This window comes from Artemia sp. Qi Xiang Cuo, chromosome 2, assembly GCF_049724085.1.
Source record: "Artemia sp. Qi Xiang Cuo chromosome 2, ASM4972408v1, whole genome shotgun sequence".
In the NCBI taxonomy this organism is placed as follows: Eukaryota; Metazoa; Arthropoda; class Branchiopoda; order Anostraca; family Artemiidae; genus Artemia; species Artemia sp. Qi Xiang Cuo.
This window is the reverse complement of record NC_142795.1, coordinates 20398682-20413475: the sequence shown is the minus strand read 5'-3', so window position 1 is coordinate 20413475 and position 14794 is coordinate 20398682. Positions and strand designations below refer to the sequence as shown.

At 33.3% G+C, this 14794-nt stretch overlaps 1 protein-coding gene across 1 annotated transcript in view; it reads right to left on the bottom strand.

Moving 5' to 3' along the window:
- LOC148954987 (calcium-activated chloride channel regulator 1-like) overlaps positions 1 to 14794 on the bottom strand; it is a 228153-nt gene that overhangs the window by 148974 nt on the left and 64385 nt on the right. The window contains exon 2 of the mRNA XM_089099575.1: positions 364 to 652. Within this exon, the coding sequence (XP_088955701.1) occupies positions 364 to 652 (289 nt within the window). The remainder of the gene's footprint in view (positions 1 to 363; positions 653 to 14794) is intronic.

Here is a 14794-nt window from a genome sequence, read left to right as displayed (position 1 = left end):
CTTTTGCATAATTTCATGGTAAAACTATGCTTTTATCTCATTGGTTTACGTCGGTGACGTATTGTGTAATCAAATCCCATCAACTCTAAAGCGGATGCTGGAAATGACAGCCAAACAAGCCCACTTTTTTAAAAAATTGATGGTTCCAGAATGACATTGAATATCAATAAAAAGAACAAAAAAAAAGGATTTCACATGAATCATTTTCTTTTATGATGCTGTAAGCAGGTAAAAGGAATGAAAAGTGTTTTAGTCCAAAGATTTATTCAGGTAGTCCCTCTGTTTCTCCGTGAATGAAACTTTAATCCCACCTCTGAATTTAAGAAGTTTGAAACGTTGCTTCAAGTAAAATAGATTTCTTACCTTTGTGACCATGTGTGTTACTGGTCATATCATAAAAAGAAGTAGGAAGTTGAACGAAGTCACCCCTCTTCCCACATCCTTTTGACTGCTGTGTATAAACTGAATCGCCAAAAATAGGTGAGGAATTTTCAATCCGAAATTCAGCGTCTCCGTATGATTCACCTGTTGCTGGTTCAACTTGCTTTTGACAATTACTCCATATGGTAGGTAGCAGCACAGTAGCTGATCGGAAGAATAGCTTTTGATCAGTTGCTTCATGAAGAGCTGATGAGGCGTCAACAAACGATTGCTGCAATAAATGATGAGGAGTTTGAAAAGAGTATGAATAATGGGGGCGGGGTTTATCTTTTTTGTATTTTTTTTTTTAGGTTTTCATTTTGTTTTTGTAATCCAATACCCAAGTGACTCTAATGTTGAAATATATCATACAAAGAAGAGCTGAACATCATTTGAACGTAAAATCAACTAATGTTTTTTTTTTTATAAGAAATATTGTTCATGTTTTGGGGAGTGTCTGATTAAAGGAAAAAATGATCAAATTTAATAATGAATATAAAATTACAGGAGAAAATCTTTGAAACTATGGAAATGATTTAAGGATTCTATTTGAGACTGGTTTAGTTTTAATGAAGGGATATATATCATAAAGAATATTTTGCAGAAATTCGCATCTAAATTCGAGAGAACTATAAAAACTGCGGAATTATCTGCAGATTTTGAGGAAAACACCAAATAAAAAATAATAAAAAAAATGGAAAAATGGCGTTGGGGTCGCATTTTCTAAAGGGAAACTCTCCCTACCCCATGAGCTCCTATTAGTAGAGAGTATATAAAACACAACTTATACCATTTCATAGTAGTATTTTGAATTGAATGAAGATTAAGGGAAAACATCAGAAACAGTTTATCTGGGTGATTGCGATAGAAATTGAATTTAAAGAAACATAATATAAATTATTCTAAAATTCGTCTACACTGCATAGAACTGGACATTATTTGAGATCAATGGAGGTAGGGACTGTAAGCTTTTAAAGATACCATTCTTAGCGCTGGAAATTCTATTTGATCTAAAAATTGCGCAAATTCCTAGTAGGACAGGATATATAAAACAGAGCTTGGATTCTTATTAAAAGACTTCAAAGTACAAATCGTAGTGTTTAAGAATAGATTTGAAGTGATATATTATAAAAAAATAGTACTTCAATTTGAAATTTTATAATATATAATTTATAAAATGCCATTAATGTTATTTCAGGTTTTAGATTCTGACTAAAACAAAAACGTTAATAATTATGATACGTCAAATTATGTGCTATTACTTAATTATACCTTTTCAGAAGGTAATAGTGTTATTAATACCTTTTCAGAAGGTAGATTTTGATCAGAAGAGAGTGCTTTAAAGTCAAAATACACTAGGCAATGCGCCATTCCTGAAGTTTTATAATATGTCAAATAATACACTACGACCTTCTATAGTAAGTAATTTATGAAATGTAATTAAATCCATTTTTGAGTGACAATAGTCACTAAAACAGATAGTTACTACAGAACCTTTATTTAGAGAAAAAATACATGCGAAGTTATACTCTGAATATCAATTTATTTTCCGTAACAATTTTAGTATGAATAGATGAAATTTCAGGGGAAAATATGATAAATAATTTGAGAAATAAGGATGCTTGAATTGCAAATGCAATAAGAAAAAAGAAGAAGAATTATCTTACTGGCTATTCAAAAAGTTGCCAATGGACCAGCATCGAATTTGAAAAAGCCACCGCATGCAAACCGAAGGTTGAGACCTTTTGTTGAAAAAATTCCGGAGATAACTAGTATGTGTATGCTCTCCAAAATAACATAATTGCTTCTTTTTTTTTAATTGGCCCTATTCCAGTCCGATTATGGCACCTTAGATTTATTGCCAAAAAATTACTGCCAAAACTTCAATTCAAAAATAAACTTTCAGATGTGACAAAAAATGAAATTTGAAATCTTTGCACATATCTGCAAGAACCTCATAGCATCAAAATATTGTAAGCATTCGACACCAAACCAGTGCTAAGATCTAAAATATCTTTTAACTTAAGTGTGTTAAGTGCATTAAGTTTCTTTCTTAAGTTTGTAATGCATCATGTTTCTTTAAATTTGTAGTGTATTGAGCTCTTTTGTCGTGTATCAGCTGCTTTCCTCTGACGTTCTTTGGGTATTTATTTTTCTTCTTTTTTATGAAAACGTAGCTTAAACAGTTAACTCGCTCAAGTTTTGCTTTTTAACCTTGTGACTTAACAGTATTGATTTAACGCTAAATTGCTTAACACTAATAATTGAGTAAATGAATTAACTATTATTGTGAGTACCTTTGAGGTCACTGATATATCAGAAAAAAATTTCAAAATCTAAAAAATATATCAGAAAAATTCAGTTCAAAATCTATAATTTTTATTCATTAATACATACTATTGCTACATATTACACATTGAAATTTTTATTATCACACATATACTTCATAATTCGTCAAAAAATTAGGAGTTAAAGAAATCATGAATGAATTGAGGAGAAATCCCAGAATCATACTAAACTACCCTAAGCTTAAATTTCAAATGTCTTCTTCTTCTTCTTGTTTGGATTAATGACGCTTTCGCATAATCTCATCACTGGAATCAAACTCCGAGCCCTGCACTGTGTTGCTACAGTTGAGTTCGAGTTCTGGGTCAGTATTGGCAAGCTGAAATCAAAACATTGTGCCAATTTTCAACTGTAAGCGACTTGCTTTAATATTCTATTAGAATACCAATAAGAAGCCCACTTTTTAGATAGCAGCACTGTAGCTGATCAAAAGTGAAACTGTTGACTAGTTATTTCACGAAGAGCTGACAGGGCGTTAACAGAAAGTTGTTACAAAAAGAAAAACTACACAAAGAAGTAAAATTTATGAAAACTTTAATACTTTAAACAAACTGAAAGTAGCAGGGGGGAGGGGAGAGTGGCAAGGTATGCAAAACGGTCAATATAACTAACTTATATTTAAATATAATGCTTTAAACTTATTTATTTCCAATGTATTTCGTATTCTCATATAATAAAATTCGGATCAAGCTTGAAAATGCATGAACAAACTTATAATCATTCGACTCACATTTCAGTAAAACTTTAAATTTCAATAGAGGAAACTTAAATGGTCAGGGAACGTTAGCGGGAACTTTAACATAACTTTTCTCAAAAGAATTCTAGATTTTTTCTATAAGTTTTGCTGATAAATATATAGACGATCTATTTTATTATTACGTTTTTATTTTATTTTATTCAAAGCTGCCACCTTATTGTATAATCACTATGAAGGAAAGAATAATAAAACTGGTTATCTTTAAAATATCAGCCGGCGCTTACTGATTAGCTGTAGAGCGTGGCATAACCACAAGAAGTTAATCACCTCGATCAGAGAAATTTTAAGACAGAAGGATAATTTTCAAGATTATGCTTCTAAAAAAAACCACGGGGTCGCTCTGTCTCAGAAATCATGTTCACCTGATGGCGTGTGCCAAGCGTCACGGAGCTGTACCAAGCGCTTTCGGGATTGTACCAAGTGTGGCAAAATTGTGTGGCAAATGTGGCATTCCGAGACGTATTAGGTGGCAGGAAGTCAGTACCCCCTCGTCAGAAACACAAAATAACCTATCAGTTTTTCAGTGTATATTTTTACACAAGGATTCTTACATTTTTGTTTTGTTTAGGTGGAATCTAGTAATGTTTTCAAGGTTAGAAATATGTAGGCTATGTATTTGCATTCTAATTCTCAACAAGTGGCTTTTTGGCATTTCTGACAGAAAAAGCCTATTCTTATTTCACAGCCTCTTTTTCATATATATTGATTGCAAAGGCGGTTTTAGGGGGGAACAGAGGAGGCACTTGCCCTGGGCGTAGAAATTTTAAGGGTGCAAAGTTTCAAATAAACAATCCAAGGATCATTATCGTTTCTTAATTATTCTAATTTTATTTTTATTAAAATAAAGTAGAGGGCACAGTAGGCAGTAAGTATAATCAAACTGAATCCGAAATTTTGCTTATCATTGAAGAGTTACATCAAGATGGCACGAATATTAATGATATTAAAGCGAATTGTGAAACTGGAATATTAAAATGAAACACAACAGTTTGCGATAGCAGTGTCGATGGCCAATCGTGGCGAGTAATGAGAGTCTAAAGTAAGATTAGTCTGATTTTAAAAAAAATGGAAAATTTTGTTAACAAATAATTTTTCTTGTAAGAACTTGGCTTGAAAACTTTTGGGGAACAGGGGGGGGGGGAATCGCTAATCAAGATTTTGCCCAGGCCGCAAAAGAGAGAACCGCAACTGGTTAGTTAGGACATTTGTTTTCTGCCCTCAAAATAAAGGCAAACTGCACACATTATGTAACTTACTCTATTTCATATTTTCTCTCTCTTTCTTTTTTCTTTCTTCTCTTCCCCATATTTTCTAAATCTTTCCACGAACGATTTAGACTCGATTACTTGTCGTTAAAACTTGGTCTCATTAGGGTCTAAGAAATTGTTTCAAAATGCAGATACGCACAATTTTAGAGAAGGTTTAGAAATAATCCACATTCCAAATTTCTTTTCTATGAATTCTACCTTCAAAACGCTTCCAATTCTGACTAGGAGCCTAATCTTTGAAGTTAACTTCTTGCCTTCAAATTTGAACTCTTGACAAAAAGTACGTTTCTGTTATACACTATTTTCTATAGTATGCTTCAGTGTTCGTTCAGAGAAAAAAAAATAATAATATATCAAGGTCGAAAGTCAATTGGCGTCTTGACATCACTGTACGTACTGTTCACAAAATTGATAAAACTAGGCAACTTTTTAAAATGAAATTATTTTTGAAATATATATTGACGGCTTGAGGAATCTTCCCAAATATTTAGTAACACATTAGGACCTTTTTCCCCCTTTTTTCTCTTGCTTTTCTCTCGTAGCGTTTTTTCTCTTGTTCGAAAATATCTACCATTTATATAGAACAATTTTTGTCATTTTCAATTTTTTTCATTCACTTGTTGTTGCTATGTCAAATTTTAAGCGAGTAAAGAGAACATAAAGCCTGAGTGGTTCTTTTCAATGCAATGTCAAGCAAATTAAAAGAGAGAAGTGTTTTTGAATCAGAGTATGTTTTAAAAGTAAACTCCCTTTATTTCTGTGGCTCAGCATTTTTTTTCTCATTTCCTACATTCAGCTGCATTTGTCCCCCTACTTTGGTTAGTTGGCTCTCCGAAAAAAATATTTTCTTTTATCACGGCACATTAAGTCTTACACATCAATCATAGAACTAACAAGATCCGAATAGGGAGAAAAAAAAAGTTTGGACCAAAAATATGGTTAATATTTTCCTATGTTTCTTTTTTATCAGCTTTATCGGAAAGCAACAGGATGCTTATGAATATGAGATGTTAAATCAGATTTGCTATAAACAAAGTTCTTTTCAGCCACCTAGGATCTGTCAGACAATCCATTAAATAAAAAAAGGCTACATAGTAAAAAAGCTAGCAGGTGTTCTGCCGGAACATAAATTGCTTTTAAGAGTATTATTTATTTTATTAACCTCAATTTTTATGAAAATGTAATATTTTAAAAGGTAAACAATGTGCCCTTGTCATAATGAAAATTGAATGAAATGAAATTTATGAAATGAAATGGTTTGAATGAAATTTATTGTACTTCAAAAATGGAGGAGGGGGAAGGGGGTTTAAGGCGGCAAGTTCGCGTTTTTCCAGCCTTATCTTTAGGACACGACATATGCGTTTAAAATAATTCTACTTGAGAAACCAAAGGACATAAATTCCCTTCTATTGGATACGCTTCGCCACACTTATTAGCAGGACCTGAAACGCACCCACACGACCGTCCAACCCTAGCGTGAGATGGTGTAAATATGGGGAACGATTGACGGCTCTATCTTGATACCCTGAGTACCCTGGCAGCAGAGGAGAAACTATGGCCTCTAGGATTGTCCCGCTTTTTCTTCAAAGGCTGTGGGACGGGGCCCCAGAAAAATTGATAGGAATATATTTCGAGGAAGAGTCTGGTGGGGAAAAGGGAATACAGCTTTGTAAAACAAAAACAAAAATGTGAAAATTAAAATTATAATATTGCTTTAAAATCGCAAGTTTTTTCAGGGGGGGGGGGGAGTGAAAGACTCCTGAACAACATTATAATCAAATGCCTGTAAATTCCCAATACGTCTTACACATAGCAACTTAGACAAGAAATAACTTCAGGGACTCAAAATTCCTGTAGGGGGGGGGGTAAATTTGAAAACTGACTACGACCAGAGATCTATATGAACAAAAACAGACTTGTTATAAGAAATTATGCAACTTTTTGATTTTTCAAGAGATGGTCCGAAGCCCCCCCCCCTCCCTGTGCAGTATGTGCCTGCCAGCATGTACCCATATTATAATATCAAACGAAAATCAAATGAAAAATGTATATGTATTAACATTATAAATAGGGGCGATTAGGTGAATCCACATACGATCAAAGTAAATTTTTAAGACGGGAATCAAATGATCAATCAATACAACAATGAATCATTAACTCACTGATTCATTCAAATTATCAGTCAATCGATTTATACTAAAAGAACTTGAGCGATAGGATAATCGAACGTTCCTTTTCTTTAAAGTAGTTTTTAAAGCTTAGAGGGGTCAATATGACCATGTGCACAAAAATAAATGAGTGATGTCATTTTTTCTATTCCAATTATCAAACAGTTCGTGATAACGAACTTAAAGTAAGGAGCGACCTTTTTTCCCAGGAATGATTGAATCGATGTAATGTTCCTAGAGGATCGGGAGAGGGTGCATTCAAACGAAAATTAAAAGTTCTAGTGCCCTTTTTAAGTGACCAAAAAGATTGAAGGGCAATTGGGCCTCCTCCCACGCCAATTTTTCCCCCAAAACTATCTGATCAAAATTTTGAGATAGCCATTTTGTTCAGTATAGTTGAAAGATAAAATAATTATGTCTTTAGGTATACTCACAGTCTGTGGGGAGAGGCTTGTAAGTTATGAAATTCGTCCATTGATCACGTATAGTATTTGTTATTGGGAAGTATGAATATTTTTCATGAAGTATGAATTTTTTTCACGAGCTTGTCCCCTCCCAAGACGAGATTCCTATAAGGCTATGAGTCTCATCGTACATATCTTGTAAAGAGAAGGGAATGGAAATTATTCACAAAATCATTTTTTAAACTATGATATAATAATGACTTGCTTTTCTACCAGCTTTATTCTATTTATTTATTACTAGCAGCAAAACCTTTCAAATTTTGTGTTGAAGGGGGGTGGGGGGGTAGGAGGCAGTTTTTTGCCACTTTTCACAGAAGACTATACGGTACGGTTATTTTTATATCTGTAGTCCGACAAACTCTGATTTTAGCTAATTAATTAAATAATTTTCTTTCAACTGAAAGCAAGGAGAAACATTAAAACTTAAAATGAACAGAACTTGTCCTGAATATGAGAGGGATGTTTCTTCCTCAATCCTCACTCTTCATGCTAAAGTCTACTTTTACTTCCAAACAAATCATTCAAATATGTCTTCCAGTAATATCAGTGGACGCAAACACATACACATAAAATACGATTCATGTTAACGAAACACTTGTGGTCCTATTGAAAAGGTTCTAGTGTAAGTTCCTGAAGAATCCGTAGCCAATTAGTTCGACTATGCGTTGGAAAACAACTTTTACTACCTACAGTTTCTAATTATTTAGAAACCCTAAGGTCAATTCAGAGTCTATTTAGCCTACTTCGTAAGATAACTAGGCTTACGATATGCATTTTTATGGCTACTGCTTAAAAAAGAAAAAATCGCGTGCTGACCAATGGTCTGCGTTGCGCAAGTACCGATCTCCTGATTCGCTGCCTTCAGCCGGGAGTGCAATGCGTGGTTAGGGGCAAACCATCAGATGTTTCCCCTTTTCTTCCCCCAGACGTCTCCAGGTCCCTGTTTAGAGCTGGGCTAACGCTGGCTGAGCTTACAGAGTCACACCAATGACCACTTAACCAATAAGAAACCAAATAGCTAGCGACACCACGACTCGGTGTCCTGGTACCGTGGAGTATAATTCCTGTGGGTGTGCGTAATGTGTTTTAGAGTTTGGATCATATCGCTTATGGGGTCAATCTTGGGTGGGTTGCAGAGAAGCCACTGCCTTTGACCTTGGGACTTGTGCAAGGCCGTACCCAGGATTTTTTTTTCAGAGGGGGTTTTACAAAAAAAAAATTGGGGGGGGTATACAAACTCAAAAAATGCATACAAAATTTGTTTATATCCATTTTTGTTACGTTTTTAAGAGTTAGACAAACATTTCGGGGGGGAGGGGGGTCAAACCCCTCTAATATCTCTCTGGGTATGGCCCTGGACTTGTGATACAATTTATCCACCTTCTAATAATTTTTTTTTATGATTCCATCTCAAGCAGTTTATGGGATTTATGTTTTACTTAGCTTTATGATCCCATGTAACATTATAATGTTTAATGTTATGAATATTATTGTATATTTGTAGTCTCCTACATCTTGGGCTTCTTTGGAACGTTATATCTTTGGAGTGTCCTAAGTCTTGGGTTTGTTAGTATTTCTTTTGTCATCTGCCTCTTTAATTTTTTTAAAAAAAGTTCTTTAACTCGGAACGCCTTCACCAGTGAGCATTAAAGCGTTGAACTAAACATGCCTGATTGTAAGAAAGTTGAAAAAAAATCAACAAATATTCAAAAAATTCAACAAAAATTCAAAAAAATTCATTTATTGGATGAAAATTCGGTGTTGGTATAATGACTCACACCATCTTTGCAATTTTTTTTCTTTTTATTGATTTGCCAATAACTAAACGACTTTCAGTAATTGTGCATTCATCAACAAACTAGAATAATTACTTTTATTTACTATATTTATGCATAGCCAAGCTCTACAGGGTCTTTTTCAAGGCCATGCGGTACCCTAAAATCATTTTCCGAGTCTCAACCTTCCTGTCTTGTTGGCTGACCATCTCAAAGACAAAAGGCTCGTTTGTAAATTCTCCCAGAGGACTGAACATCATCGAGTGCTATTGATAATCCGTGATTTGACAATGGAATTTGTTAAATTTTTAAGCTGGGTAGCACCACGGAGAATACCCAAAGCTGCGTAATTGCTCAAATGATATCTCTCTATTGAGTTGACTTATAGCGTTTTCCTAGTAGGTATGTTAGAGCTTTCTTAGGACTGCCCTTTTGAGATTTAAAAAGAAAATTCTGCTCCATTTAATCAAGGAAACAAAATTCACACTTTATAATCTCTTTCTCCGGTACAAAATGAGAGAAGTTAAATGGTGTTTCTAAGATTTCCGGGAAATTGTACGTTGACTTTTAGTTATCTTCTGTTTATTCCTATCTATTACCCAAGCTCTAAAAGTTATGGCAAGACCGCCCGATCAATTCTAAATAGTTGGTCTACAAAAACTAAAAAAAAAAAATATAATGGAGAAGATAGGGGGAGCTTTCAAGGTATCGCTTGGCCTTAAGGTTTGTTAGAAAAACGTAACTTACACAAGGCAGGAGGATTTTTTTTCTTTTTCATATTTCTAATAAACCTGCATTTGCCTTTTGTACATCATAAAGACATTTAAAAAAGTAGTTACCCAGAAAAACTGTAATCTTAGTATTAAAAAAGTGGGAAAAACGTGACTTCGGCAAAAAGTAATTTCAACAAAATGTGGAGACTATTTTTTTTTTTTTTTTTTTTTGGCTATAGAAATTTAGACTAAATTTTGTCATTTTCGTAGTGCATACTTAAAGCAACCTGATTGCGGTCAATACACATGCACATTTTTAGTTTTGGTGATTGTTGCGTGTGAACTAAGAGTTAAAGTCGCAGAAACTTTTGCAACCCGACGTATTTAATCAGCTAGGTTTTCATATCAGTAATGAATCAATGGGAAGACAATTTCAGTGGAATCAGTTAAGCGAAAACTCATGCATAATTAAGTGGCGGTCATTCATCATGCTCGTCTCAGAGTGATTTGGCAGGCTATCGATGATGAGTTGAAATAGACTCCAATCCATCAGTAGCGATTTTCACAGGTAGTGAGAATTAGACTATGAAAAACTTAGAGGGTTCGAAGTCATGTGATGGCCTCCCCAAGGCCATACCAATTCACCATCTTCTCAGATTTGCAAATTGAAGTTTGTTTTTACTGCAGATGAAGTTTATTTGACCTCTTATAAATACAATTTATATGGTAAAAAAAGGTCCCAGAAATGTGTTTTTGTAGCATCCGAAGTTTCGGCTAACATGTACTGCCGTCATATTTTGGCCGTACGAACTAAAACGATGTCAAGAGAGTTATTGAGATATTTTTTTTCTTTTTTAGATAAATCGGTACTTATGCATTATTTGGTACACGACGCTATATACTGTATAGGGAAATGCTAAAGGAAACCAGTCAAAAAGGTATTTACAATAGATAGATGAATCGCAAAGCATGGATTCTCATTGCGTTTACAATATTTAAACTATTGTTTTTTTTTTTTTTGGGGGGGGGGGGTTTAGGGGGGAAAAGGTACCTAGGTTAGGTTATGTATTTAATATATGCTATGCTTCCCCCCCTTCCTAATGTGCAAATATATAGCCCAAATTTGTTTCTAAACTATTATATTTTCATCCTATTTTATTTCATTAGCATTAACCAAACATGATTTCTTTCGTGTGTACCATAATGCATAAGTACCGATAAATCTATATAAATCTATAATAGAAGACAGTAAATTTCACAAGACCGACCAAATGCCATCTTTACCTGAATTCTGACAGGTATGTTTGATTGAAAGACAAATTTCTTAAAGGCTTTTTATATTGTAAACAAAGAAGTGCCCTTTTATTGTTTGGAATACCCATGTTAAATTGAAAAATACCAATACTGTATTTTTAATTATGCCTAAAGGAATTTTAACACTATATTAAACACATTTTTGGACGCGATTTCCAACAGAATTTTCCAGCCAAATAAATAATGTTTAAACTCTGGCCCCAAACAGAAGTGAACCGAATATTTACTCATATTTTCAGACTTTTTTGTTTCGTTCGGCAATAACGACCAAGCACAACATCTTTGCGTGAATTCCGGCTGGTATGAAAAGACAAGCATCTTAAAGACTTCTCATGATATTTTTCGAATAGAAAAGACCTTTTTCATTATTTGTAATGCGCATGTTCAAAAAACAAAATAGTGCATTTCTAATTATGCAAAACACAAATTTTAACAATCTGAAGACATTTTTTAATATGATTTTAAACACAATTTTACCAGCCAAAGAAAAAAAAATTCTAGTCCGAAACAGAAGCGAACCCATATATGAAGATATTTTTTGTTTGTTTTTTTGAAAAGACCCAGTTGAATCAGTTTAATTGGTTGGCTTTCTTGCTTTCACTTGGCTTTCTTTGCATTAGTTTTGCTTAGAATATAAAGTCCTTTTTTCGAGGTCTGAAACCTCAGAAAAAAAAAATATCTTTGAATTCTCATTTTATTCATGATCGTTAATACGAAATATTTTTTCTCAAAGCTTTAAAATAAAGTCTTTCTCATTAAGTTAAAGAAATACAGAGATTTTTCTTGAAGGATGATAATTTAATTAATTAATTAGACTTGCTTATTTTGAAAGAGTGGGCTGTAAACATGAGTTTTAAAAATGTTTCGCACAGCAACTTTTTTTTTATCATGGCCGAGGTATTTGATTGTGCCTTAAATCTGTTGTCTCTTAATAAATCCGTAAAATCTTTCGAGCTAACTTAAAAAAATACGACCAAAAATGTCATCGGATGAATCCTTCAATACAAAAATAATTGTGGTTTTTAGTTTCACTCAAATTTGAACTCATCTTGCTAAGAGATTCCAGCAAGAAACAATAGCACTGACACTCTAATGCGAAAACAAATGTGGGAAATAATTATATCATAATTATAATGGAGTTATATTATGTTATATTATATATTATATGGAGTTATATTATGTTATATTATATTATATTAAACTTATATTATATATTATATGGAGTTATATTATGTTATATTATATCATATTACAATTATATTATATATTATATGGAGTTATAATATGTTATATTATATTATATTACAATTATATTGTATATTATATGGAGTTATATTATGTTATATTATATTATAATGTTAATGGAGTTATAATTGTAACTCCATTTGAATTTAAGCAGATGACAATGAAATTATTGGTGCAAATTGCATTGTCAAAACTCTGGCATATAAGGCTAATTAGTTATTCATAACAATAAAATACAGCTTTCTAATATACTTAATTTTCTAATTCAGGAACACAACATAGTTTTAGCTTTAAATATTTTACAGAGTCATTCCGCCGATTTATACTACGACTACTGCTACTGACAGTTCACTGCAGCACCAAAGCCGGAGAAGCCAACTGGGTTGTACGCACTCTTCTTCCCCCGATTTATTCAAAGCTTCACTCTTTACCCCCTTCCATGAAGTTACAATTTTCTTTAAAACCTTTCTTAGGTAGACCTACCTGTGTATTATCCAGAACACAATCAAGAAGTTTGCTTTGTTTGGTCTGAGTAAAACCGGTTTGTCTGTCTGCAATCGGTTAGCTTATTCTTTCGTGAAATAAACTACGATGCAGGTATATTTCAATTGAATATTTAATATATAGAGGTGGTTAGGTTATGTATAAAATATAATACATTCTGGGTGGCCTACTTTCCATAATTCTTTGTTGTTGTTTTCATAATTTTGTTACTAAAGTATTATATTCTCATCACATTTTGGTATATTTCATTAGGATTAACCTAGCTTCACTTCTTGAGTGTGTTCTGGATAATACATAAATACCCTTTCTTATAACAATTTTCCCCAAACCAGGGGCGTTCTGCTTTTTGTTTGGTTTATGCATACACCATGGTGTATGGCCAAAAAGCAAAATCTGTGGCAATCTGTCCTACCTCGTAGAACTTGGCCTAGTCATCTTAACCTTTCTGTACTTTTAGATTTAAAAAAAGGAGTTGAGACACATTGACAAAATCTCTGGAATATGTTTAACAAATCTTTTTCATTCATTCGAAGCGCCCACGTTCCAGAGCCATACTCGACCACTATCATTACCGTAGCTTCCAATATTCTAATCTTATTTCGAAGATTTACCTTCGCGTTGTTCCTAACCTTTTTCGACTGTGGAAAAACACCCGGTGCCTTAGCTCTTCTATTTTTTACGTCTTCACTGCATCCACCCTTTTACTACAAATTCTGCCCAGAGAAGTGAAGCTATCCACTTGACCTATTTTCTTGTTAAGAATCACCACCACCTCTTCATCCTTTTCATCCATCTCAGATACATCACTTTTTCATTCTCATTCTACTAAACAATCTACTAAAAATTAAGCTTGAATGATCAACAGTTTTGAGTTGAACCTTCAAACTTCACTCTGCGATTAATCATGTGTGCTAGTTCTAACAACGGTAATTGAGGGGAGGGAACGTCCATGTTCTTGTTGGGAATCACCACCACCTCTTCATCCTTTTCATCCATCTCAGATAAATCACTTCTTCGTTCTCATTTATTTCTAGTTTTACTGACTTAGTCCTTTTCACAATAATTTTTAGACCTACAGTTGCACCTTGAACTCTCTAAACCTCCCAAAAGTCATAACCACCAACTGATTTATGATGCATTTTAAATACTTTGCATTCAAGCAAAGTTCCACAAAATTGCGGTAAAACTATGAACTGAAATAATAAAATCAAGCAAGTTAAATGAACGATGCTCGTCTTAAGTGTTATTTTCAATGCAGCACATCTGTTATAAGTCAAACGGCGGTATGATGCACATTCTTTGTTTTTACAGAAAAGGGAAATAAGTTTTAGTTGATTTTTAGTTTGTTAAACCATTTTTAGCTAAAAAAAAAAAATCAAATCTTGCGAATGCATTTTTAGTTTTTCTGTTATTGCTGACGAAAAGTTGTTAGTACGAGGAAGATTTTTAACTATTCCGACTATTTTTAATTTAACTCAAACTATTTTTATAATTAAATTCCAACTATTTTTACATTTTTCGAAAGGGGATATAAAGTATATTGAAAAAATAGAAACTTTTAACTATCTTGAGACCCGGAACAATATATAAAAACTGACTGAAAAAAATTATTGCGTGTATTTCTTTTCAATAGGCTAAGTAATAAATATCCCATTGACTAAAACTGTTATATAATGTCTCTTGAATAATCTTAGTCGAGCTATAGAAAAATGGTCTGCAATCTACAATATCGCTACAATGCCTGCAATCTAAAAGACCAAAAAGAGTCTTTTCTGAAGCCTCCTTTCATACAAGAACAATTTAGTAAAGCATAAGAAGGA